The 26,533-nt window shown below is 35.1% G+C and overlaps 2 protein-coding genes across 2 annotated transcripts; one reads left to right on the plus strand and one right to left on the minus strand.

The window, feature by feature from the left end:
- Nucleotides 1–4,238: 4,238 nt before the first annotated feature.
- Nucleotides 4,239–20,847, minus strand: LOC121996388. Its single transcript, XM_042550349.1, has 4 exons — nt 20,715–20,847; nt 20,476–20,598; nt 5,464–5,573; nt 4,239–4,670 (listed from the first exon to the last, which is right to left on the minus strand). Exons 3-4 carry the CDS (start codon nt 5,558–5,560, stop codon nt 4,438–4,440), a joined length of 330 nt encoding a protein of 109 aa, XP_042406283.1. The 5' UTR covers nt 5,561–5,573; nt 20,476–20,598; nt 20,715–20,847; the 3' UTR covers nt 4,239–4,437.
- Nucleotides 20,848–21,048: 201 nt separating this feature from the next.
- LOC121996389 (putative lipoate-protein ligase A) lies at nt 21,049–26,288 on the plus strand. The gene is made up of 6 exons (XM_042550350.1): nt 21,049–21,509; nt 21,598–21,688; nt 23,341–23,519; nt 23,678–23,916; nt 25,600–25,748; nt 25,967–26,288. Exons 3-6 carry the CDS (start codon nt 23,341–23,343, stop codon nt 26,189–26,191), a joined length of 792 nt encoding a protein of 263 aa, XP_042406284.1. The 5' UTR covers nt 21,049–21,509; nt 21,598–21,688; the 3' UTR covers nt 26,192–26,288.
- The last annotated feature ends 245 nt before the right edge of the window (nt 26,289–26,533 follow it).

Raw genomic sequence — 26,533 nt, forward strand, 5'->3', positions numbered from 1 at the left:
TTCCCACCGCCCCGTGGATTGATGCCCATGTCGCTGATCAGGAGAAGGAGATCGTCGGCGGTAGTCCCTTGGGGTCGGTCTGGCGATTGGTGTCAAAACACAACAATCGCGTGTATTGTGCGATGCCGACTGGTGGAAAGAACAAAACATAAATGTCCATACCTTACCCTTCGGTGTCTTCTGCCGGTCGGAAGCCACATGCTGCACGGCATGCACCCTCGTTTCCTGGTGCGGTCGACCTTCAACTCTCGACCCCTTCGGCGGTTGGTGGCTATTCGACGGTCGCCGCTCAGTCGACACCGCGGGTTCGGCTGGTGCCTCCTTCCTTCTCGCAGCCTGAGCTTCCTCCACGTTTATATACTCATTAGCCTTCTTGAGCATGTGGTCGTAGTCGTAGGGCGGCTTCCTGATGAACGACCAGAAGAAATCCCCTTCGACGAGCCCCTGTGTGAAGGCATTCATCATGGTCTCTGACAAGACCAAGGGGATATCCATTGCTACCTGGTTGAAGCGTTGTATGTACGCTCGGAGGGTTTCTCTCGACCCTTGCTTCAAATAAAACAAGCTGATGCTCGTCTTCTGGTAGCGCCTGCTGCTTGCGAAATGATGTTGGAAGGCCGTGTTAGGACCAAAAGTAGCTAGAGGGGGGGTGAATAGCTCGTCGCGTTCGCTCGTTGCTCGGCGTTGCTTGTTCCTTCAAAGATGTGCAGCGGAAATACAGAGAAACAATCACACAACGCTAACACGGTTGGTTTACTTGGTATCCACCTCACAAGAGGTGACTAATCCAAGGGTCCACACCAACACACACACCCTCCACTAAATAAAACTCTCCTTTATGGTAACTACCAAGGGCGGAGAAGCCCTACAAGACTCAATACAAGAAGAGAGAGAAAGGATACAAGAAATACAAGCTTACAAGCTTACAATGAGTATAAACCCTAACCCTAGCTTCTCTTCTTGGCTTTGATCCGCCTCTTGACTTGGAGAACTTCCAAGATCCTTCAAGAACTGGCGATCTGAGCTTTGTGAGTGCTGTGGAGGAGCTGGCGAGAAATCTGGAGTGAATCGAAGAAGAGATCATCAAAGAAATGAACGCCTGCGGCCTTTATCGACGCCAACGGTCGGATCCCGATCGATTCGAATGTTCCCAATCGATCGGGGAGGCTTCGGATCGATCCACGGATCGATCCAGAGCGCCTCTGTGCTCTGGAAAAATGCCTGGATCGATCCACGGATCGATCCAGCGCTTATCGCGCGAAGCAGCAGCGTCCCAATCGATTCACTGATCGATTGGGACATCTGGATCGATCCACGGATCGATCCAGAGGCTCTCTGTTCGCTAGAAAAGGCCTGGATCGATCCACTGATCGATCCAGCTCCTGGATCGATCCACTGATCGATCCAACACTTGGTTTTTGCCCAAAACCAAGTTCCAAGCCTCTCAAACCAACATCCGGTCAACCTTGACCTGTTGGTACATCATGCCTAGCATCTGGTCACTCCTTTGACCTGCTAGGACTTCCCACCAAGTGTCTGGTCAATCCCTTTGACCCACTTGGACTTTTCTATTCATGCCAAGTATCTGGTCACTCCCTTGACCTACTTGGACTTCCATCAGATGTCTGGTCAATCCCTTTGACCTATCTGTATTTCCTCGTGCCAAGTATCCAGTCAATCCTTTGACCTACTTGGACTTCCCAACACCAGATGTCCGATCATCCTTGATCCATCTGGATTTTCCCTTGCCTGGCTTCACTCACCAGGACTTTCACCTAGCTTCACTCACTAGGGTTTTCCATCTGCCTAGTTTCACTCACTAGGGCTTTCACCTGGCTTCACTCACCAGGACTTTCACCTAGCTTCACTCACTAGGGTTTTCCATCCGCCTAGCTTCACTCACTAGGACTTTCCTTCTGCCTGGCTTCACTCACCAGGACTTTCACCTGGCTTCACTCACCAGGACTTTCACCTAGCTTCACTCACTAGGACTTTCCTTCTGCCTGGCTTCACTCACCAGGACTTTCATTCTACCTAACATCCCAGTTAGGACTTCCCTGTCAAGTATCCGGTCAACCTTGACCTACTTGACTCTTCTTCAATCAATTTCTTATTGTCAAACATCTAAACTCAAACCAAGACTCAGCTTGGTCACCCAGGTCAACCTTGACCTGAGGGATGTTGCACCAACAGGCCGTTCGAAAATTCTTGAAGCTTTGTATCGATCCGTCCGACAGTCTCCTGAACCATCGTTGTGCCGAGCCGGAGAGCATGGTAAGGAAGAGTCGACACTTCACCCCATCTGTGTATTGGTGAAGGGTGGCGGTGTTGTCGAATTTGCCCAAATGGTCATCTGGATCGGTCGACCCATTGTATTCTCCAATGATCAGTGGAGCGTAGTGTTTGGGCAGAGGGTCCAGCAGTATCTCTTCGGAGAACTGGCGGTTGATCCGCTCGAGGGGATGCGTTTGCTCGCGGTGCTTTGCCTTTCTGGGCATCCCGAATGGGCGCTTCGTCCGAAGAAGATCCTCGCTCTTGATTCGCTTGCGCGATTTCCGAGGACATCTGGAGCAGAGCCCGATGGAACGGTATTGGCGCGGGGGGTGCTTCTCCTTGCGTGCCGGCCGACCCTCTATTTTGCGTCCAGATGGAGGTTGCTCCTGCAGGTCCTCTTGCGCCGCTCGACCCTCGGACGCAGATGTTGCTTGCTGTGCCAACCGATCGGCTAGCGCCTTTTGCTGTTGCTGCTTGACTATTTTGGCTGCCCGAGCTTGCACAAGCATATCGAGCTCCTCTTGAGTGAGCGTCACAGTGTGAAGTCGTCCAGCTTCTTCCATCTTCTCGGCTCGGATACAAGTGCGTTTTCACAGACGACGCTAAATTTGATCCTGTCCGAGAGTCGAGGCGATGGACACTGGGGGATGTGGCGCTCCTGTTGACTGACTAACTCCGAGTTGAAGGAACCTGCAACCACAGCGGCATCAGTGTCGAGCCAGGGAGGAGTTCCCCGACGATGGCCCTCCGACACTCAAGTCAGTCTCCGGCGGTGTATAAGCGAGGAAGCAAAGAAGCAGAGTAACAGTAGCTACAGTAAAAAAAAATATGTCTACCTTCGTCGAAGCTTGGAGCCCTTTATATAGGGCTCCAGGGAAGCGCATGCACGCTCCACGGGGTATACACGCTTCTCAAAGCTTCATCTGAAAAGACATGTCAGGAAAGCATCCTTGACACCATACTTCAATGACCCGGACATATCTCTGACATGACATTGAAAACTTCTGTCGTACAATCTTCTACCTCACCATGCCGCCCACCATGCTGTCTGTCGATGGTGCGATTTCCTATGAGGATATCGGTTGATCCTCCTTTTGTCTGTTATTGGGCCGCACGGGATGGTCGCTCGGCCATACCTCAGCCGTTCGGGTAGTCTAGCCCTTGGGCTGAGCAGAGTGGTCGCTCAGCTGACATTCTACTGTTCGAGCTATCTGAGAGTGACCGTCGGTTCTGAGACTTAATGCAAGTCCGAACGGGCTGGCCGCTCGACATATATTTTGTTCTGAGCGTCGGAAGCTCAGTATGCGATCGAGCTATGGTAATCATCGGGTTGATATCGACTCGGCTGTCCTTCGAACCGGTGGAGCGAGTGGGTCATCTGATCGGCCAATGACACGAGACTATTGACCTCCTTGACTTTGACCCCCACCGTGACAACAACCCTTTGAGGGGTGAACCCTTATCACTAGATCAAAATATATATATATATATATATATATATATATATATATATATATATATTATTGATATTAAAAATAGATTATATAAATATTAAATTTATTTTTAAATTATATTTATATTTTATTAATATGATGTTAATTCTAATGGGCAAGCCAGCTCAGGTGCCTTAGATCATCCTCATCTGTCAATCCTGCCAATCTCCGCCATAGAACGGTACCAACAACTGCTATAGGCTCCGCTAAATATGAACATATGTATATCAATGTCTGAATCCATGCTCCCCTAAATGTCAACACATGTATATCAATTTTTTTAATCAAATAACCTTAATCACCACAAAACTTAGTTTACGGCCTTATTTGTCAACTAGAATCAATGACCTCTCGAAAATGCAGCAACTCTAATTCAGAAAAGATATCTTTAGGTCATGAAAATTTACAAGAAGAGATTTATCTCAAGAGCCCAAAACAGTGTGTCATTTCAAAAGCCCAAACGACCCCCCAAAAACAAAGATCTTCTAAATTAGAAAGCCGATATTTTTCCTAGCTAGACTCTCATGAAACATATTCATCTTCGCATACCTTTCAGTGAACTATGCAATATTTGCATTCAAATGTTGTCGAATCAAGTATAGACGAAAAACAAGAACACAACGTTGATTCGGTGGTAATTAAGCAAAGCATCTGAAGTAAGCCCGAAGCCTCATTCCGCTTTCTCCCTTGTTTCTGCACTGTCATTGCTTGTCGCAGTAGATGCTTGTGTTTGGTTGATGCTAGCTTTTGCATCTGCCAAAAACGCAGGATCTGGCTGGTGCTCCCTGTTGCTAGGCTCCTTCAGTGCCATGAAGATGTAGATTCCAATTACCAGATTCACTGATATAACAGCCAGGAATCCACTTACAAGTGTTTGGGATGAAGAAGAAAGATGGCTTGTACCTGTTTGTATGAAATGCACTCCATTATAACATAATTGAATAAAAATAGTGATTTCCCTCACAATATGACTTTTTGAGTATAGAAATATATAATAAACACATGCTCCATATATGAATGAACAATATTGCAAATTAGGTATATTGCAAATTAGGTTTCATGTATAGAAATCAATCTGACATTTATGCCCACAAAACTTGCACTTAAATTTCTTACAAGGAATCTATTTGTGCTAAAATTATAATAGAATTGATTATGTTCTCTTCATACAATCATGCATCATACACATATTTATCTTTTTATTTTTATTGCACTCTCCTACCAAGTTGCTAGTGTTGCTGATGTCTATTAAACTAGGAGAGCAAACATTATCAACTTTTTATTCTTTTCGATAAAATTAGAGAAATTATATGATATGTATTTAACCCTTTTGATTCTAGGAAGAAATAAATCATGAGAATAGTTTTGCGAGGAGTGTCATTGGAGTTTTGAATATGTTAACCTAAAACAGAATAATTTAACATATCGTGGATAAAAAAATTACACCTAATATCACATTATTTGGTGAAAAGCAAGATGCTAATGTAAGCAGCAGGAAACGAATACAACAAAGGATATAAAGCATGACAATCAAGACAAGATAGATGTGATTCAAATCTCAAATTTACAAACAAAAAAAATTAAAGAAGCGGATAATAATATCACTCAAAAAAACAAGAATGCAGTCCTGAGAATAATGATGTTAAGCAGTTATTGTCAATGATGATATATACTACAAGGAAAGGGGAAAGCATACCAGGAAACACATGATTGTTAAAACCATATAAGATGACTACTGGAGCTATCCACATGATCATGGATGCAATAAAGAACTTCTTTATCACCCTTGACATTGCCTCTAAAAGTCTGCAATTTCAAGACAAGATAAAACAATCTTATTTTGCTACAGCATCATGTCACACTAGAAGGTCCTTTACTTCATTTACTTTAAGTTAGTTGAGCATCTGAATTGTATCCTCTTCTATCAGTAAGTCATCTCCAAAACCTATTTTTTATTTGTGCCTTAACATACATAACTATTTCATACATTCGCACTCAATCTAGTAAAACAAAAGTAAGAAAGGTAGATCCAACAATATCAATTACCTATATCATCAAAAAGGGTATCTTACTAACTTTTATTTAGCAGAATTCTACTCTCTTTTTTTTTTTTTTATCTGAATTTTAGTTCATGATTCTAACAAGATTGGATTGGTAATCACCAATAAAACCTTTGAAAATAAAATTATCAGGAAGACTGAAAGTAAAGTTTCAAGTAGATACGCATTCAGGATCGTGGAGAGTTTGATTCCTTACCTAACGGTTAGACATGGTAGACATAAGGCATAGTATACCATAAGTCCATAACATAACATGGCACTGAATTACTTATGGTGATGATTCTAATGATAAGATACTCGCACATAATGATTCATGCTAGCGGATGATGAATTTGTGCCTTTAGCCAATTAAATGATCTAGACAATGTTAGTTATATTGTTTTTTCTTCTGAATCATATGCCAGCTACATCGGCAACGATGAGCTTGGGCTTCCTTTAGTAATCACATAAGTGAAGTGGTGCACATGGTGCCACTCTCTTTCACAGTATAGGAGAGTTAAGAGAGTAAATACCTATGAATGTCCAAACATGTTCCTTTAGTTTGTAATAGAAGCAGTAAGCAATTGGATGATATACATAGCAGTGCAATATTTATTCATGATGCGTGCATGTATTTCATTCTTTATTTTCCTATTACAGCATAACTGGCTCATTTCACTCAATTTGCTTGACCTATTCAATCTTCCTTTGCTTACAACCCTTCTCTTGCCACTCCAAGACCATGAGAAGAGGGTATTTAGGATTTTCATGAGTTTATGGCCAAATTTTGCTAGGAGAACTGCTTTAGAGACACTTTGCATGGTTTTGCAAGATTTTAGGATTTCACTAGTTCTTATTATCCTATTTGGCTAATGTAGTTAAAGTTATATATTCTGATACTAATTTATCATTTTACTTGTGTTTCTGAATGTATAAGAACTTGATAATAAATATTTCTATAGTTTTAGAATTCACTTAATAGATTTTTCTAGATGAGAATGCACGAGGAGATAGGATAGTGATATAGCAAGAAACTCAACTCATATTTGAGCCCAAAGGACCAAACACAAACTCTTACCAATCTAAATTTAATCTCAACCGCTAGGAGTGTAACTAACCTCAAAATAAGTCTCTATTGTATTGATTTAGTCCTAATCTTCTCAGCTTACATCAATTTAACCTCTTAATTCTTAAATCAATAAGATTTAAATTAGAATCTCACAGAAGGATAACAAATGAAGATGCTTAATTGGTTGAAGAAAAGATTGGAGAGCTCTAGATTAGACAGGGTAAGCCAGGGGTAAGATCAAGAATGGTGAGTTGACTGAAAAATCAAAATCTATGACCTTTTGAAGCAAGAAATTGTCTTAAATTTCACTGTTAACAAAAGTAAAGAATTTAATAATCATTATATTAATTTAATTTACACACTCAAAACATCTGGAAACGCTTTCATTAGTTAAAACAGAAAATTTTTCCAAGAGTTGAGAACTACGTAAAAATTTGGATACTTGTAAAACATGAGAAATTTTATCAGATAGTTCCTGATAGAAATAGTTCAAACATAAACTTAATATGAACTACTTTTTATCATGGCAGCTGTAATTGGAAGCTTCAATTTCATCCAGCAAAATATTAACAATGGGATTATGTAGAAATAAATCTTTAAAAAACAAAAAAAAATCGTCTAAATTGGATAATTAGTTATAGAATAATCCACATAGCATTTTGGTTGGAAGTCATTCCACAAGGAAGATCATATAGATCAAACATAAAACATAAGTATACAGAAAACTTGTTCAAACAAAGAATTTAGCATTTGGAAGGGTTACACAAGGGTAGACAATCCTCCTTTCACCTTGCCCCTCACTAATCCTACAATCAGACAAGGTTTAAAATCTTAACTTGTGTCGAGATTTCGGTCTCAGACTGGAACAATACGGTTTTAGTATTGTATCGTGTCTTGCCGATACGGTTTCAATATTTTTTTATTTATATATATATAGAGTAGATAAATATGTTTAATGTGTATAATTTAAAAATAAGTTGTATACTGATTTTATATAAATTTTTCATTACTGAACAACTTAATATTAGTAGACAAAAATAATTAAATATATTTTTCTTCAAAAAAAAATTGATCTATCAATAACTCGAATTAGATGGAAACATTGGTTCTTGCAACAGATCAACTCCATAGTTCTCCAACGCCGAGCTTAAATAATCCCATGACATGCAATATTGATATTGATTTCTTCACATGTTTATCAGCATGTCTCGATTCACCACTAGAAGTTGGATTTGAACTAGCACCGCTAAAATCAGAACAGACGCATGCATAGATAAACATACGTCCCCAAGTTCTGATATGATGGATCACCATATGATATATCAGAGTAATAATCAGAAGGCTGAGAGCAAGATGAACTTTGATCAGAATCAAGGATTTAAATATCATTCCATGTCGCCCGAAACGGACGATTTTTATCGTTTCAGAGCGACACCAGCACAACACGCACAACAATGTCGTGTGTGTCACACATACACAACAGAAGGAATCGAGTCAATTCCTTGTGTCGATCATGAGTACGATTAATAAAAAAAATACTGTATATAGATGAACACTACCATGGAAGCACGAAGGCAAACGGCGAGAGATCAGTAGTAGGGATGCGACGATAAGGCGATAGCGAGGTAGTAGCAAGGCGACGACCACTCTTTGGACATGTATGATTTCAATTTGAGATATATTGGATCGACAAAAAAATCGCGCAAAGGAAAGGAAGTAGCAAAATCAGAGGGGGGGCGAGGAATTTTGGGGAGAAAAAGGGCAGAAATGGGAATCAGAATCACGAGGAATTTTAGGGTTTTTAAAAATTTAATAAAATAATTTTAATTAAAACCATTATATTAAAATAAAAAATATAAAAAATTATAAACAGTGTTATACATATTATATCGATGATATAAATTTTTTTATAAACCGTATTATTTAAATTATATATAATTTCGAATTAATAATTAATAGAAAAATTATATATTATATAAATAATTAAATAAACTATTAATTAACTAATATAATTATAGTATTTTATATTTTATTTAAAATATAAAAAAAAAATATTCTAATTAAAGAATTTAAATTCGTATTAATAATTTCTTTAAAATCAAACTTTAAAAAATATTTCATAAATTAAAAATAAATTAAAATTTCAACAAATATTTAAAATAATTTTAAAATTTTATAAATAATTCTAAAATTTTTAATTTTAAAGGAATTTAAAAATATATAAATTTTTAAATAAATTTAATTTTAGAATATATATATATATATAATATACATATTATTCAAAATATTTACAAATTATAATTATATAAATATATATTATTTAAATTAATAATTAATTAAATAAATAGTTAGTTTATATAATTATTATATATAAATTAGTATCTTTATATTAATTTATATAATTATTATAGATAATAAATTCTTTTTCGTCAGAATCAATTTGAGATTAACATATTTAACCATTTTACTTTTAGGATTCTTGCTTTCTAAGTATATGAAATATATTTTTGTTGATATTAATGTCTCTATCTAATCTGTCTAGGAAATATCATGTGTCCTTTATTTCAGACCTTTTGATAAAGATATGCTATCAAGTTTATGATTCCTAATAAAACATTTATAATCTTGTGAACTTCTGATCATTTTAAACTGAGAACGTTGAATTAATATTCTTAAGAGATTGTTTCACGTTGACTTTATAAAAATATATTATAAAAGATTACTTAGCTCTACATACTTAATTTGTAAATTTACAATGATAAAAACATTCTTGACGTTATAAAATGATCATTACCTAGAAATTTTTATACGAATAAATATATAACACTGTAATTTTTTTATATATATTATATCAAATACATAAACTCTAATTATGTAAATATATATTATATAAATTAAGAAATAATTAATTAAATTGATAATTAATAATATTTAATAATTAAAATTTTAATTTTATTAATCTCTATTTTTAAATGAATATTTAAACTTTTATTTCAAAATAAAAATTATATTATGCATTTTAATAATTATTTAAAAATAATAATTAATATTTATATATGAAAATATTTATTTTATTTATTATTTTCATTAAAACTATATATTCTTCTTATAATTTTTATAGACAATCTTCTTATATTAATTTTGTTAACTTTATTATTCATTTTCTATAATACATAGGTAATAACACTAAAATAATAACCTTGTAAGTCAGTTTAGAAATACGTACATCGATTAGAGAATCGATTCCATTGCAATATTTGCATTATGATATGATTGGACGACAGTGGTGGGTCACACGTTTAAAACATCTTGTTGGTGGATATCTGGATGTTTCTAATTGTCCAAAAGTTTCTCAAGAAGTTCATCGTGCAAAGAAAGAGGAGCTTGATGGCAAAAAAAAACATTAAAGTATAAACACAATAACAACATGAACTTTTTGATAGCCAAAGCTCTAAAGAACCAATATATGATGAATTTGAAGTTCACGGTGAAATTCCAAATGACGAAGAACTTTTAGCAACTCTCAATACCTTTCGAACTCAATATGAATAACATATGCGACATAATGGTGCAATAGTTGGCGCTAGTAGAAGTGGGTCGGTAGAAGTGACTCAACTAATGCAACAACATTGGGAAAGAGTGCAAGTGTTTGTATTATTTCAACATAAGGTGGTACTGGTCATTCTTTGGTCATTCTTTTTTCCTTCTATGAGGCAAAGATATGCAATTGATATTACTTATATTAATCCACTGGCTAATAAACAAACTAAGATTGATGATGCATATACAAAAGAGAAGAAGAAATCAATCGATCAAAAGTATTGATAAATTTTTCCATTTTAATCATATTCCCTCTAATGCAACAAACAACATATACTAACTAGTATGGTATCTAACATCCAAAAATATAGTCTTGGCATTCAACCTCTGACTGCATATGAAATTGTCGGTCTTATCATGCAAGAAACAATGAAACTTAAATGGAGTTAACGTTGATGTGTGATGACTGGATAGGACTTACACGGTGAGCATTATCAACTTTCTACTATGCTACAATAGTAAGGTGACATTTTATAAATCTATTGATGCAACTATACAATGTCATGATGCAACTACACAATGTCATTTGATGGATAGTATAATCCAAGAGATAGGTGCAGAACATATAGTGCAAATGATTACAGATAATGGTGTTAATTTTAAGAGTGTTGGAGAGTTATTGGAGCAAAAGTATGACATCATACGCAACACACTGTGTAAGATACGACAATTAAATAATAAGTGTTATTGGAGAAATAACCTTATTGGATTTTTCAGAAATTTTTACAAATTTTTCAAGAATTTTTAAAAATTTATCAAGAATTTTTAGAAAATTTTCAAAATTTAAACAGAGTCTGTATGACACGTTTAAGATCATTGGACTAAGAAAAAGCCTGTTTTTTGAATACTCATTTAAGATGAGAGTTGATTGCAATTGTTAATATAAGGTTTAATTAATTAAACCTAAGCTGTGTTATTAAAACCTAAGTTTCCTCACTATTCATTCTCGATCCCTCTCTATTCCTCCCAAATTCATATTCGCCGATCCTCTCTCTCCCTTCTCTGCTCATCATCGTCGCAGACTACCACTGCTAGCGCGTTGCCTCCCCAATCATCTTCAACCGACCTTTTCGTCCGAATCCCCTACCCTAGCTCCCGATCCACGCTGTCATGCCCTGATTCACCGAAGCCTCTCGAGATCGTCGTCGACCCCTGCTCCTCTCAACCAATCGACACTACCACCGTCAATCCCCTACGATGTCGGTCTAACACGGACATCACCTTCTCCTTGCAAGCAACTGGAATCGGCGTCATCTCCCTTTCTTTCCACACGACACCGGATCTGTGCCCTAGCTACGACCCGTCGTCATCGCACTACCACACCTCCCACCCCTAGAGTTCCTGTTCCTGACTGAGGGGCCATCGCCCTATCACCTCCGCCCCGTGGCCACCACAGCTAGATGTGGCCAGCATAGTCCGTCGTTGCCTCCATACTTTCACTTTGGCCACCACAATCAAACATAATTAGATCACAGTCATCACAATAAGCTCATGGCCACTGTGGTCAATTGATTTTGCCAGCAGCTCCCACTCACTGCCACCCTAGCTCCCTGGCCCAGTGCCTTTGCTGGTCATGGTGAGCCGCTACTAGAGCAACGCCGACAACTGGAAAAGAAAAGAAGAAGCTATCGGTATCAGATTCTGTACCTAGTTGCATTCATTTAAGTTGATTAAATGAATTCTATTAACGATCAATAACCATGGGTTGGATCTCACTATAGGAATTGGAAGTGGCTTGCTGGATCTCCTTGCTGATTTGGGTTAATTAATCTGGTTGAGGAGTTAAGCTTCACTCAATTGAGTATCTGGTGAGTTCAATTCTATTACTAATGAGATTTATGATCAAATTAAGTTAAGTATAGATTTATTAGATCTTAGAATGGTAAATGGAATGGTTGGATGGTTAGTTCATGCCTTGTTTGGATAATTGAAGCATGTTAACGGAAAGGGTTAATAAATTTGGTTGGATTAATTCATAAGAAGATTAGCTTGAAGGAAGGGATAGATGGAATTAAAACATGGTTTCCTAATCAAATTGGGATTAGGTTTTTGCTACTTGGTTTATGATGGAACTTAGCTATAATATGTATCATATGATGCAAGACGTTGACTCGAAACTGTTGGTGATGTTTGAGTTTCGATATTTGACAATATATGAATATTGCAGGTGCAATTCTCCATATGGGATATTAAAGGTCAAAGATTGACCAGAAGAGTCAAGTAGGTCAAGGTTGACCGAATACTTAACTAGCAAATCCTAATTAGAGGTTAGACAAGATCAAGACCAACGGAAAGATTGGAAGAAGAAGAAAATCCAAGTGAATCAGTGTTGACCGGACACTTGGTGTGGAAAGTCCTAATGAGTAAAGTCAGATAGTTGGAAAGCCCTAATGAGTGAAGCTAGCCAGATTGGAAAGTCTCAGTGAGTGAAGCTATGCAGATGAAAAATTTTGGTGAGTGAAGTCAAGCAGTTGGAAAGCCCTAGTGAGTGAAGCTAAGCAGATTGGAAAGTCCTAATGAGTGAAGCTAGGCAGATGGAAAATCTTGATGAGCGAAGCAGACGGTTGAAAAATTCTAGTAAGTGAAGCTAGGTAGATTGGAAAATCCTCGTGAGTGAAACTAGGCAGATGGAAATTCTGGTGAGTGAAATCAGGTGAGAAAGTCCTAGTGAGTGAAATTAGACAATGAGAAAGTTCTGATGAGTGAAACCAGACAATTGAAATTCAAGTGGGCAAAGGTTGACCGAACATCTGGTGAGTGAAAGTCCAAGTGAGTCATGGATGATTGGACACTTGGCACGAGATAATAAGTTCAAGTGGGTCAAGGTTGACCGGACACTTGGCACGAGACGGTAAGTCCAAGTGGATCAAGGTTGACCGAACACTTGGCACGAGGAAAAAAGTCCAAGTAGGTCAGTGTTGACTATTGGTGACGAGAATGAATAGCGAGGAACTTTGCATGCTAATTGGCATGAGGTCAAGGTTGACTAGTTCCAAACATTGGGACTAAGAGAAAGCCCTGATTGGCACGAGGAGAAAAGTCCAAGTAAGCCTGTTTGGAACTTTGCATGTTGATTATACTTATGTGGTAGTGTGTATACGTGTCTGGTATGATTATTGAAGGTATCATGTTGATTATACCTACGTTGTAGGGTGCGTATGTGTATAGTGTGTACGTGTCAGGTGTTGCTACTTATTGTATTTGTTATTTAATAGACACCAGTTGGATCTACCTATACATATAGATATAGGTGTTGGATCATTATACCAGAGGTATTTATGATAATTAAGATGTTGCATTGATAATGATTGTGTTGGTATCATGATTACTTACATTATGTCCATCATTGCACTGCATGTTGATGACCATTATCACCCTTGTGGTGTGAGAGAGATGCCAGTTATTTTTAGCTGCTCATTTGGCCACTGAGAGAGAGTGGTAGCTTGAAGTGGAGCTTGGAGTGGAGCTTACCACCCGGCCACTCAAAGGTAGTGATATTCGGCACTGTGAGCGGTTAGGAACCTCGATGTTAAGTAGTGAGATAGTCACTTAGCGAACTGTCCGCCTTGACCACTCTATAGTGGTATCTATAGGGTAGTACAGTTGTCACGAATTCAGCCTCTCGACCACACAGGAGTCGTGGTCTCTTGAGAGGTGATTGGGAGTGACCATGATGCATGCATGGATATGCATATGATGCGCGATGCACTTTTTGAAGATATATCTGTATTTACTTGTGATTGTTGCATTTGCTTGAGATATGATTGTTGCATATGGTTGTCATGCTTCATACATGTTCATTTATCATACATATATATGTTGTCAGTTATGTTATTCAAGTATTACGAGCAGATTTGTTACTGATTCCTAATGAGTTCACGAATCACTATACCGTGTGTGTTAGATCCATATTGGATATATGCGTTTGTTATGTCAGATATGGTTGTGCATTTATTATGTTAGCGATGGTTATGTGCATTGATTATGTCATATATGATCATGTTCTTATTTCCCTACTGAGACTGTATGTTTTGATCTCTCAAAAAAAATTATCTTGTCTATTACCCGCTGAGTCAGCCGCACTCACCACCCCTTTTGTGTATTATCTTTTTCATCAAGTAGCAAGTAGATGATTGTGGAATCGCTTGGAGTAGCATGTCTGCCGATCCTGCGTCACATCTGAGGACGGACTTTCCTTTGCTTTTGCTTTCTTGCATGCTCTCCTTATGGTTTTGGTATTGTAGTAATTAGATTTAGATTTAGTGTTTGGCCTTGTGGCTACTTTACCATTTTCGATATTTGTTGTGTTTAAGCCGTATCAACACACATTGTATCATATTGTGTGACTTTCCTATGTCTTCCACTGTGTTTTTATTACAACTGTGTGGGTTGTTTATTATTTTGTTTTCTATTCCAACCATGTGGGATGTGTAAACAATTGCATGGTTGTTGATCCAGCTATGTGGGCTGCATATCAAACTGCGTAATTGTGTTTTATTTCCAACCATGTGGATTGTAGGTTATTATACTTATACAACCGAGTGGCTATGTATCCAAGTTTCATTTGTCATTGTTACAGGGGAGATGTTGTCCGTTTGTCAGGCAGGGACTCCTCTGGAGCATGACACACTATATCGATTTAATGATGTCAGATATCGATAAACTCGATATAGTGAAGGTAGTGAAAAAAGGTCAATCGTTAACAAAATTCTTTTATAATCATTATTAGATTGATGGATTAATGAGAAAATTTATTGATGAGGATATTCTGCGACTAAGAGTGACTAGGTTTGTTACTCACTTTCTCCTGTTAAAATCGTTTTCAGAATAAAGTTAGATTGAAAGTCATCTTCACTTCTAAAGAGTATGATGCCTCTCGATATTCTAGCACAACCGAAGGTAAGGAGGTGCAAAAAATTATTATATCTATTAGATTTTGAGACTATTCGCAGATATTGTAAAGTCCTTGTATGTTGTTCTACGTAAAATCTATAAACCTTGATCAGAATCAATCTCAGCTAAACTCTCCTGCATACCTTTGTCACCTTTATATTGACGTTGATATTAAATAGTTCTAGCTCCATAATCATAATTTTGAATTGCATGTATATAATTTTTCTCACATATTCATGGCTTCGATGCTGGAGTAGGAGGAACATAAGTTTTACAACCACCAGATGTGACTTCTTGTCTATATCGACTTTACGTAGAATCACATACAAGAGTTCTACGATTATAAGAATATCTACGATATAGTCCCAAAATCTAATGGATATAATAATTTTTTGCACCTCCTTACCTTCGGTCGTATTAGAATATCGAAAGGCTTCCCAATCCTACATGAATCCACCTTTTTTTTTTAGACAACGGTTTTAACAAAAGAAAGTGAAGCATATCTAGTCGCTCCTAGTCACAAAATCTCCCTATCAATAAATGTCCTCTTTAATCCATGAACCCAATGATAATTATAGAGAAATTTTGTTATCGATTGACTTTTTTCACTATTTTCTTCACTATATCAAGTTTATTGATATTTGTCATAATCAAATCGATACACTTTGTTACACATGGTGTCCAAAATAATATTTGATAGTTTTACTCCAATAACTCTTTAGCTCTCCTAATGTTTGAGCTATTATCTGTGCTCACTTGCATTATATGTTCTGCACCTATCTCTTGAATTACATTATCCATCAAACGATATATATAGGCTGCATCATTATAGTCTATAGTTGCATCAATAAATTTATAAAATATCACCTTTCTATTGCAGCATGTAGAAAGTTGATAATTCTCATCCGTGTAGGTTCTGTCAACCATCACACATCAACATAACCCCATATAAGCTTCATTGCTTCTTGCATGATAGGATTAAAGTCTTGATCTCCTCTACTGCTCATCTAAATACGGACCGACAATTTCATATGTAGTTGGAGGTTGACTATCAGGACCAAATTTTTTAATAGTAGACATTATGCTATGATAGTATATGTTGTTTGCTACATTAAGGGAAATATAATTAAAATAAAAAAATTTAGCAAGACTTTGATCGAATGATTTCATCTTCTCTTTTGTATATGCATCATCAATCCTAGTCTCATTTGCTAACTTGATCTAAAATGTCAGTTAGCAATATCAACTGCACATCTTCATCCCATAAGGAAAAAAATGACCACTACCATCTTGTATTGAAGTAATACAAACACTTACATTCCTCAGCGTTGCTATAGTAATTGAGTCACTTCCACTAGCACCAGCTGAGCAACTTCTACTAGCACCAATTATAGTACCACTATGTAGCATATGTTGCTCATATTCATATTGAATTCGAGAGGCATTCAAAGCTACTAAAAATTCTTCGTCATTTGAAACTTTACCACAACCTTCAAATTCATCATAAATTGTTCTTTCGAGCTTTGGCTATTAAAAAGTTCACGTTGTCGTTTTTGTTTATACTTTAATGTTTTTTGTCATCATGCCCCTCTTTCATTGCACGACGACTTCTTGAAAAACTTTTGGACAATTAGAAATATCCAGATATCCATTAGCAAAATATTGTTTTAGGCATGTGATCCCATAGTCACGTCCAATCATATCACCATGCAAACATTGCCAATGGAATTGATTCTCTAGATCATAAGATTGTCATTACCTATGTATTATAAAAAATTAAGAATAATAAAAAGATCAAATAGTTCACAATGTTCTTCGTAACTATAACATTAACAAAATTAATATAAGAAATTTTTTTGATAAAAAATTATACGAAAAATAACTAATTTTAATGAAAATAATAAATAAATAAATAAAATAATTATTTTCATATATAAATATTAATTAAAATTTTAAATAATTATTAAAATGCATAATAGAATTTTTATTTTAAAATAAAATTTTAAATATTCATTTAAAATTAAAGATTAATACAATTAAAATTTTAATTATTAAATATTATAATTATATTATTAATTATCAATTTAATTAATTATTTATTAATTTATATAATATATTTACATAATTACAGTTTATATATTTTATATAATATATATATAAAATTATAGTTTATATATTAATTGGTATAAAAATTTCAAAGTAATGGTCATTTTATAACGTCAATAATGTCTTAATCATTGTAAACTTACAAATTATGTAAAGAGCAACTTCTTCACAGCAATATTATATAACATATTTTTATAAAGTCAAATTGAAACAATCTCCTAGAATATAAATTCAACTTTCTCAATTTAAAATGATCAAAAGTGCACGAGATTATAAGTGTTTTATTAAAAATTATAAACTTGACAACATAGCTTTATCAAAAGATCCGAAATAAAGAACACGTAATATTTCGTAGGCAAATCAGATAAAGATATTCATATCATCAAAAATGTGTTTCATATAATTAGGAAGCAAGAATCCTAAAAGTAAAAAAAAGCTAAATATGTAATATTTCCAAATATCATGTTGATTCTAAGACAAAAAAAATATTATCTATAATAATTATATAAATTAACACAAAGATGTTAATTTATATATAATAATTATATAAATTAACTATTTATTTAATTAATTATTAATTTAAATAATATATATTTATATAATTATAATTTATAAATATTTTGAATAATATGTATATTAAATATTATAGTTCATATATGTATATATATTCTAAAATCAAATTTATTAAAGAAATTATATATTTTAAATTTGTTTAACAATTAAAATTATTATAAAATTTTAAAATTATTTTAAATATTTTTCTGAAATTTTAATCTATTTTTAATTTATAAAAATAATTTTAAGTTTGATTTTAAATAAATTATTAAAATGAATATAAAATTTTTAATTAGAATTTTTTTATTTTTTTTTTTATTTTTTTATTTTAAATAAAAACATAATTTAGATTATAATTATATTAGTTAATTAATAATTTATTTAATTAATTATTAGTGTATATAATATATAATTATAATTTATATATTAATTAATAATTAGACATTATATATAATTTAAATCATAGGGTTTATAAGAAATTAGTGTATATAATATATAATTATAATTTATATATTAATTAATAATTGGACATTATATATAATTTAAATCATAGGGTTTATAAGAAAAATTATCATAACATAACCCATATAACACGATTTATAATTATAATTTTTATTTTATTTTAATATAATGATTTTAGTTAAAATCATTATATTAAATTTTAATAAAATCCTAAAATTCCTCACGATTCCAATTCCGATTCCGATTTATGCCCTTCTTCTCCCCTCACAATTTAGCTGCTTCCTTTTTTCCATGCGATTTTTTCGTCAATCAAATCTCCATCTCTCAAATTAAAAGCATACTTCCAAAGAGTGGTTGCCGCCTCGCTATCGTCTCGTTGTCACCTCGCCGCTATTGATCTCTCACTGGTTGCATTCGTCGATACTTCCAGGTAAGTGTTCATCTGTTTATATAGCATTTTTTTGATTGATCGTACTCATGATCGATAGAAGGAATTGATTTGATTCCTTGCGCATGCGTGATGTACGCGATGACATATGCGAAATTGTCATCGCGCGTGCTATGTCGATGTCGCTCTCATGTCGAAACGGTAAAAATCATCCATTTTAGGCGACCGATATTTCAATGCTTGACTCAAAGTACACCATTTCTTGCAATTGCAGGAGGGTACCTCACCCTAGTCATCAGTATTTAGATTATATTGTTGCTCGCCATTTCTAAAGTGCACCTTTAAGTTGCAGACTGTGGTATGGAAATCTAAGTCGCTAGGAAGGGTGGGATTGGGAGTGCACATCACTTAGATCGTGGTGGAAGGGTATAAAAGAGTAGATTTTTCAGAAGATATGTAAATTGGCGGCATTAGCTTCTTGAGTCGCATTAGCCTTTCTTGTCTAAGTGGGTCATAGGCAGCGGACAAGTTCTCACACACAAATGGTGATAACAGCTGAACGGAATTGATGTCTCGCCTAGGGTAGTATTTTCATAAGCAAACCACCAATTCAATGATTAATCTAAAATTCAACGGTCCAATTTGTGGAAAAAAAAGATTGAGAATAATGAAAATATATTTATATCATAAGTTAATCAAACATATGACTGATTGTCACTCCATCATATATAGCGACGGAACCAGAATTTTCATCTAGTTAGGGTGCTATATAGTTAATTATAAAAATAGATTGGGTATTTATATTGAAGATTTAAAAATAGGCTTGACTGCAAAATTGTACCAGAATTTTCTCTTATTTTCTTTTCCATGCAACAAGGTCAACAACAAAATTTATATACAAGTCTTTCACGCTTCAAAAGACTAGAATGACATTATCTACAACCAAAGCAAAGGAGATTTCTAAAAAGTCTTCTGACTAAGAGCTTTGATTTTAAAATTTCTAGTGTTTCATTTGTTTGACAGAATAAGTTGTTTCTTGTACTTGAATAAAGCTCACAAGACAGCTTTGTCACTGTCTTTGACAATCCTTCAGGATTCATTGCTCAATTGCCCATGATCCAAACAGCGCATGGATCCCAACTTAAGTCAATGCATCTCATCATCCTATCCATCAGTCTATTAAACTAATTCTTCTTTAGTTATAAAAAAAACAATCTGTAAGATTTTAGGCATCAGTTAATGCCAAAATGAGTGCTTTGTATATGAAGCCACTTGACCAAGACATTAACACCAAAGAATTCAGTCAGTAGTTTTGTCTCAGATGTTTGGCATGTGAAACCTATGAACAAAGCAGAAGTCAAGATTGGACCTAACACAAATTTGGTAAGTAGAACCTCTAAGCAAATATGTTGTTCCTCTCCCTCAAGTTTAACTTGTATATGGTTCTTAATAATAAATTCATTGTATCAACTAGAATGCTAGAAAAATGAGAAATGTGGCTGTATTTTGAGAAATATTTATCACGGTGATAGTTTCTAAACTGTTACCTTAATTTAATTGTGGTGCAAACACTATAGTTGTATAAGTCGTCCATACCTAATTCCTTATGCGGTCGCTTGTCGTCGGCGTTGCTGGAGAGGAGCGAGATCTGAGAAACGAGATGCCACACCAGAAGGGATAATATGGTATCCCGATGCTGTCGCCTCTCGTCGGTGCTGCCTGAGAGGAAGAGTGAGGGATGAGAGGTAGGGGGAGAGGCCGAATGGGTCAGATGAACAGTTGGAGATAGGAGATGCTGAGAGGCGAGGGAGGTGATGGATGAATATTGGAGATACCGGCGCCGTCCGGTGCCGAGGAAGGACGAGCCGACTCGGCCGTGCCCGTGCGCGACAGTGATTTGTGAGTCGGGCGATGCGAGAAAGGGGGCGGAAACACGATCCGGTTCCGGGATACCTAAATACCTATTTGTTGAGGGCTTTTAACAAAATAAAAATAGCTCAGTGTTTATATAAACACTCCTGTATTATTAAATTCATCAATACATCCTTTTAAGAGTGATTTGATTTCAAATTGAAGTTTTAAACACCGGTTTTGAAAAATATTAAATTGATAGAGGTTGGTTTTAATCCTGGTCATTGTTCCTCTGCCTTCGCTCTCCCCTTGCTCGACGCTACTCCGCCGCCGTCCGTCAGCCATCTCGCCGGCGCCTGAAGCCACTGAGATCTCTCCTCCAGATCTCTTCTTTAATCCCTCCTCCTACTAAACTCTCCTTTTCTTTTTAGCTTGCATAGGAACACAACCGAAGTCCGGCCGCAATCGCTTGCGTCGCCACCGCAGCTTCAAGCGAGGGTTTCTTCTGCTAAAACTCTTCGCCTTTGATTATCACATCCACCTTCTCCAGTTCACGGTTGTTCTCTGTCGTGAACCAATTATCTGCCGCCGCCACTGCTCCTCGTCGCCGAAGTCAACGCAGGCCTCCTCCGTTCCTCCCTACTCTTCAGAAGTAGAAACGTTTTCCATCATTTTCTATCAGAGTCACAGCCACTCCTTTATTTTGATAGAGAAGAGCAGCAATCTTTTTCCCTTCTCACGTGGAGCAGCTGCAAATATCTTTAGCGTATGCGATCAGTGTGAGTTTTCTATCCTTGTCGTAGTTTAGAATTTCTATGTTCCGTAATGGTTAAAGTCATTGTTTTTGCTGGCCTTCATCTTGAGCAGTCCCCAGGTGATCGAATATTGAATTGCAACGGCAAGGAGAGTTCCACAAGGACCTATTTTGCAAAAAATTTTTGGATAAATCGCAGTGGGGGTAGGTTCTTTTTCCCCTCTCTCAATAAATAGGGAGGACTCGCAAGAAAGGGTGCCGTGGATAGGCATACCTAATCTTGTGGGAAGTTCCAACATTATCTTATTTACTTGCCTGCTTGTAATTGTTCATATGCTCTTTATGGACTTTGTATTTGTTGATCATGAGCATATATCAGTTGTCACTTAATTATCTGGGATTTAAAGCATGTTGTTATCTGTTGATTTATTTATGCAGTATCTGGAATGTATTATGCAGCTTTTTTTGTTGCTGTTAGTTGTTATAGATTGTCAATTACCTTAGATTAAGGTATGGTAAACCTGGGCCATATCTAATAACTGAATGATTGTTCTTTTCATGGATGTGGAATATAGAGGATGTTGATTGTATTGCAGACAGGGTCTTCTGCCCATTAGGTTGATCTCTGGACCATTTGGTAATTATATTGGTCTTTTCACATTAACCAAATGTGATATGTTTGCATAGCACACTTGGGCTACCATTGGTAGCTGTGCGAGGGTCGGAGCACACATTTTGCCTCCGTATTGCAGAATGGGAGGGGTCAGGGATTCATGTTCATTGAATAGGTTCAAATATGCTCATTGAATAGGTCCCCCTTATTCCATTATTTTGCTTGGAGATTTATTTTTTGCTTTCCTAGTTTTATATTGGGCTGATGTGTGCACTAAATCAACTAATTCTTCAAATTTCATCCAATTCCGTCCTCTATCGATCAATTTCCATTGATTTCATTGTATTTTTTTCATTTAATCTTTGTTTTGTATGATGTCTGAGAAATGAGATTGGTGCTTGATTTTCAATTTTAAATTTCAACTCTTTTGCTCTAGAGGCAAGCCTCACTACTGGTCGGTGTGTTCTTGTGCCATTTATTGAGTAACTATTCCCTTTCAACAGTTTAACTCTAGGTATTCCATGCTCTTTTTTTTTTTGCTATATATAAACTAGAATTCTACTATCTATAAACAACTAGGTTTAGCTTGAATGGACTGAAATGCCATTGAATGAATGCTCTCCTCTTTGGGGAAACAATAATGTTTGGTTTGTGTAAGAATCTATCACTAATGAAGGACAGAAAGGTAGATGAAAACTGGTTGACCTTTTGGGTCATAGAAGCTGTTAATGCTTGATTTTCCCTTCTAAATTTGTACTCTTTTTCTCTAGAGACAAGCCTCACTATCTGTTGGTGTGCTCGTTCCATTTACTGAGTAAGCTTCCCTTTCAACAGTTTAACTTTAGGGATTCAGTGCTCTTTCTTTGGCTATATATAACCTAGAATTTGATTGCTGATGATGCCTTGATACACTCTAGTTTGTGATTCAAATTTTTCTGAAAGTGGCTATTGTGATATAAAATGGTTATGGGTTTAATATCTACATCGGTAATTAAGATTATGGTGATGGCATCTTTGATAATTAAGAAACATATGACAATGCTATATTCCTTATTCTGTAATATTTTTCCAACTAAATTGTTGTGCATCAATCTTGTTTATTATTTCAGTATTATTTTGATCACCAGAAGTTTTTCTATTTTTTTCAGCAGAAGCAATTTAAAAAAGCTATGTAACTCGAAAAATCTAATTCAACTGTCTTTATAGCTTAGAAAAAAAAATACTTTTCTGTTTTACATGATAGATGGCTTTACCTCAAGCTATAAAAGCTGGACTTCCCTGCATGAATCTTCTTAGAATGGCATCTGTGCCAATATTAGAGCAACTATATTTGGAGGAAAGGCTGCTCAGAACCTCAGCAGAGAATTGGTGCATCATTAATCATGGGACAAGTCTTCCCACCATAGTCATGGGTATATCTGGGTATGTATTTACAGTTCCTATGTTTCTTATTTCGCTAGCAAATCTCCCTTTGGCATGGCTATAATTGTTTATATCTTTCTCCTTGCATGATTTGGACATTCAAGGATTGTTCATCAGTTATTAATAAGACTGACAATCAGCATAAAACTATAACATAGGAGGCCTTCAGAACTTGTTGAACTGAAGCCTGTGCTTCGTGATCAAATTCCTGTGATTAGAAGATTTTCTGGAGGAGGCACGGTTATCATAGACAATGGCACACTTTTTGTCTCTTTGATTTGCAACAAGAATGCTATTCCGGGGCTGCAACCTTATCCTCACCCGATTATGTCCTGGACTGGGCAGATGTATGGTCAGGTGCTTCGTGAGTTTGGTGATTTCCATCTTCGTGAAAATGGTATGTAGAAAGAATTTCAACTACTATTGTGAAGGTTGTTTGTTACTTGTCTTTATGTTTTGTTGAATACTTCAATTATTCGGCTGAGGTTATACTTATACCCTTCTACACAGCATGACCCACCCATAAAATTTGTTCCCATTTCACATCTTCTCTGTTTATATCAGATATCCTTGAGACCTACAATTACTCAGGCCTTATATCCATGTCTGAATATAGAACCAGATGGAGCCCTAGAATTCACTAATGATGATCGTTGTGCAATCTTCCATCTTATGATATGGATATTTTGCCATTTCTAGTCTCTATCACACGGGTATGATGGCCATATTGTGCAAATTCCTTTCAATCATTGCTAACAATCATCTCAGCCGTTTGTCTAAGATATTCTTTATATATTACAATCTTTAGGGTGTGTTTGGTTCAAGTCATCATGTATAACCTTGGTTATGTGATTACCATGTAATCACATAACCAAGGTTATAGGGAATAAAACATAACCAAATGTTGTTTGGTTCAACTTAGGTAATGCAACAAAAACTTGTTTGTTTGAAGGTTTTAATGAATACCCTAGTTTAATATTTTACCGTATTACCCTCAGTTACAAAACCAACTATACATAATATTATTATTATTATTATTTATTTATTTATTTTTTAATGTTTTTTTACTTTTCTTTTTCCTGTATATTTTTTTACTTTTTTATGTGTTTTTTATTTTTTAATGTTTTTATATTTTTATATTATTTATATTGATATTTTTTTATTTTTTTACATTTTTAAAATTTTAATTTTTATTTATTTATTTATTTTAAATTTTTTTTAAAATTTTTATAATTTTTTGAATTTTTTAAAATTTTTTAAAAATTTTTTAAAATTTTTAAATTTTTAAATTTTTATAAATTTTTTTTTTAATTTTTTAATTTTTTAATTTTTTAATTTTTAAAATTTTTTGAATTTTTAAATTTTTTAACATTTTTAAATTTTTTAACATTTTTAAAAATTTTATTTTTTATTTTTAAAATTTTTATTTTTTAAAATTATTTATTTTAAAAAAAATTAAATTTTTAAATTTTTTAAAACATTTTTTATTTTTTAATATTTTTTTACATTTTTTCTCTTTTTTTCATGTTTTTTCTTATCGGAGGATATTTTTGGTAAAAAAAAATTCATTAACCCCGGAATCAACAAAAACCTTAGGGTGCGTTTGGTTTGTACCGTTTTCATTTTCATTTTTTGGAAAACGCGCATTTTCTAGAAAACAGAAAACGACTTTTTGTCATTCTCTGTTTTTCTAGAAAACGATAGCTAATTTTTTAGAAAACGCGCGCGGAAAACGCAAACCAAACACCATTTTATGGAAAACGCACGTTTTCCAGAAAATGAAAATGGAAAACGCGCGTACCAAACGCCCTCTTAGTTTTCTGAGGTTTTCCGATTCCGGGCTGTATGACCCTTTTGCTGACGTGTCGGGCATAGAACATTACTTGGGAATCATCGAATACCTAAATCAAACAAGGTTTTTGTTGATAACCTTGGATGGATAACCAAGGTTATCAAGAACAACCCTGAACCAAACGCACCCTTAGTAATTTTCTACTTGAAGTTTTGCATGAACTCTTTTTACATCTATATTAAATATTTGTGCTGAAAGTATTCTGAATGAACTTTATTACATTTCCAGATTATGCATTTAATAGTCATAAATTCGGTGGAAATGCTCAGTCCATAATTAAAGATCGATGGATCCATCACACATCATTTCTTTGGGATTATGATGCCAGGAACATGGAATATCTTAAACTACCCAGTCGAGCTCCCAAATACAGATCGGTACAACTCTTTAGAAGTTAATATATTTAGGAATTGTGATACTTGTAATTGCCTCCCAGTTAATTTTATGCAATTCTGAAGTTCTTATTTGGAAACTAAAATTGAATTTCTTGACAAAAAGACTTTCTTCCCAGTGATGTTTGTTGGTTGATCTAGAAAAAAAAATGTACTATATATCTCAATGTGTAAATATCCTAATACTCTGTCAATTTTTTCAGGCACGATCTCATGTAGAGTTCTTATGCCGAATGAAAAATTATGTACCATCAAGAACAACCTTTATTGAAGGCACCATTAAGTCTCTTGGAGGCCACTTCTCGATTAGACCGTTTGATCTGGATGAACTTGGTAGCCTTTCTGGTTCTTTGTCTGGTTCCACCAAACTACTGACGAGGCAAGAATTGGAGGAAGCATACTCATTTCAATGTGTAGCCGTAAGATAGTTTTGTGCTTGTTATCAAAACTAGATATTCTTCATTCAGCACCATTACTACAAGAAGGATGATTTATTAAATTTTTAGAATAAATTATTCGAATTCATGAGGATTTTATTTGTTATATGCCATGTAATAGGTAGTAACGGTTGCTCCACCTTTTTTCCCCCTTGAATTAAACTTGAATTAAACAGGATAAGCTGATATGGGAATATGTTGATCGTTTTAACTTCGAGACTCCGATGATGATTAATATTACTGGGATATTTTTATAGTTATCATTTTTGATCCAGATTATATGTTTTTATATTGATGAGTTATAAGATAATAACGTTAATTATCATCGGTCTA

This window comes from Zingiber officinale, chromosome 6A (genome assembly GCF_018446385.1).
Source record: "Zingiber officinale cultivar Zhangliang chromosome 6A, Zo_v1.1, whole genome shotgun sequence".
Classification (NCBI taxonomy): domain Eukaryota; kingdom Viridiplantae; phylum Streptophyta; class Magnoliopsida; order Zingiberales; family Zingiberaceae; genus Zingiber; species Zingiber officinale.

What these genes read in the sequence shown, in the direction of transcription:
- LOC121996388 (XM_042550349.1), bottom strand. Translation starts at nt 5,560, where the DNA reads ATGTCAAGGGTGATAAAGAAGTTCTTTATTGCATCCATGATCATGTGG. An exon ending in TAACAATCATGTGTTTCCTG is followed by an intron (nt 4,671 to 5,463) that starts GTATGCTTTCCC and finishes TCATACAAACAG; the next exon opens with GTACAAGCCATCTTTCTTCT.
- LOC121996389 (XM_042550350.1), top strand. Translation starts at nt 23,341, where the DNA reads ATGGCTTTACCTCAAGCTATAAAAGCTGGACTTCCCTGCATGAATCTT. An exon ending in ATAGTCATGGGTATATCTGG is followed by an intron (nt 23,520 to 23,677) that starts GTATGTATTTAC and finishes ACTATAACATAG; the next exon opens with GAGGCCTTCAGAACTTGTTG. An exon ending in TTTCCATCTTCGTGAAAATG is followed by an intron (nt 23,917 to 25,599) that starts GTATGTAGAAAG and finishes TTACATTTCCAG; the next exon opens with ATTATGCATTTAATAGTCAT.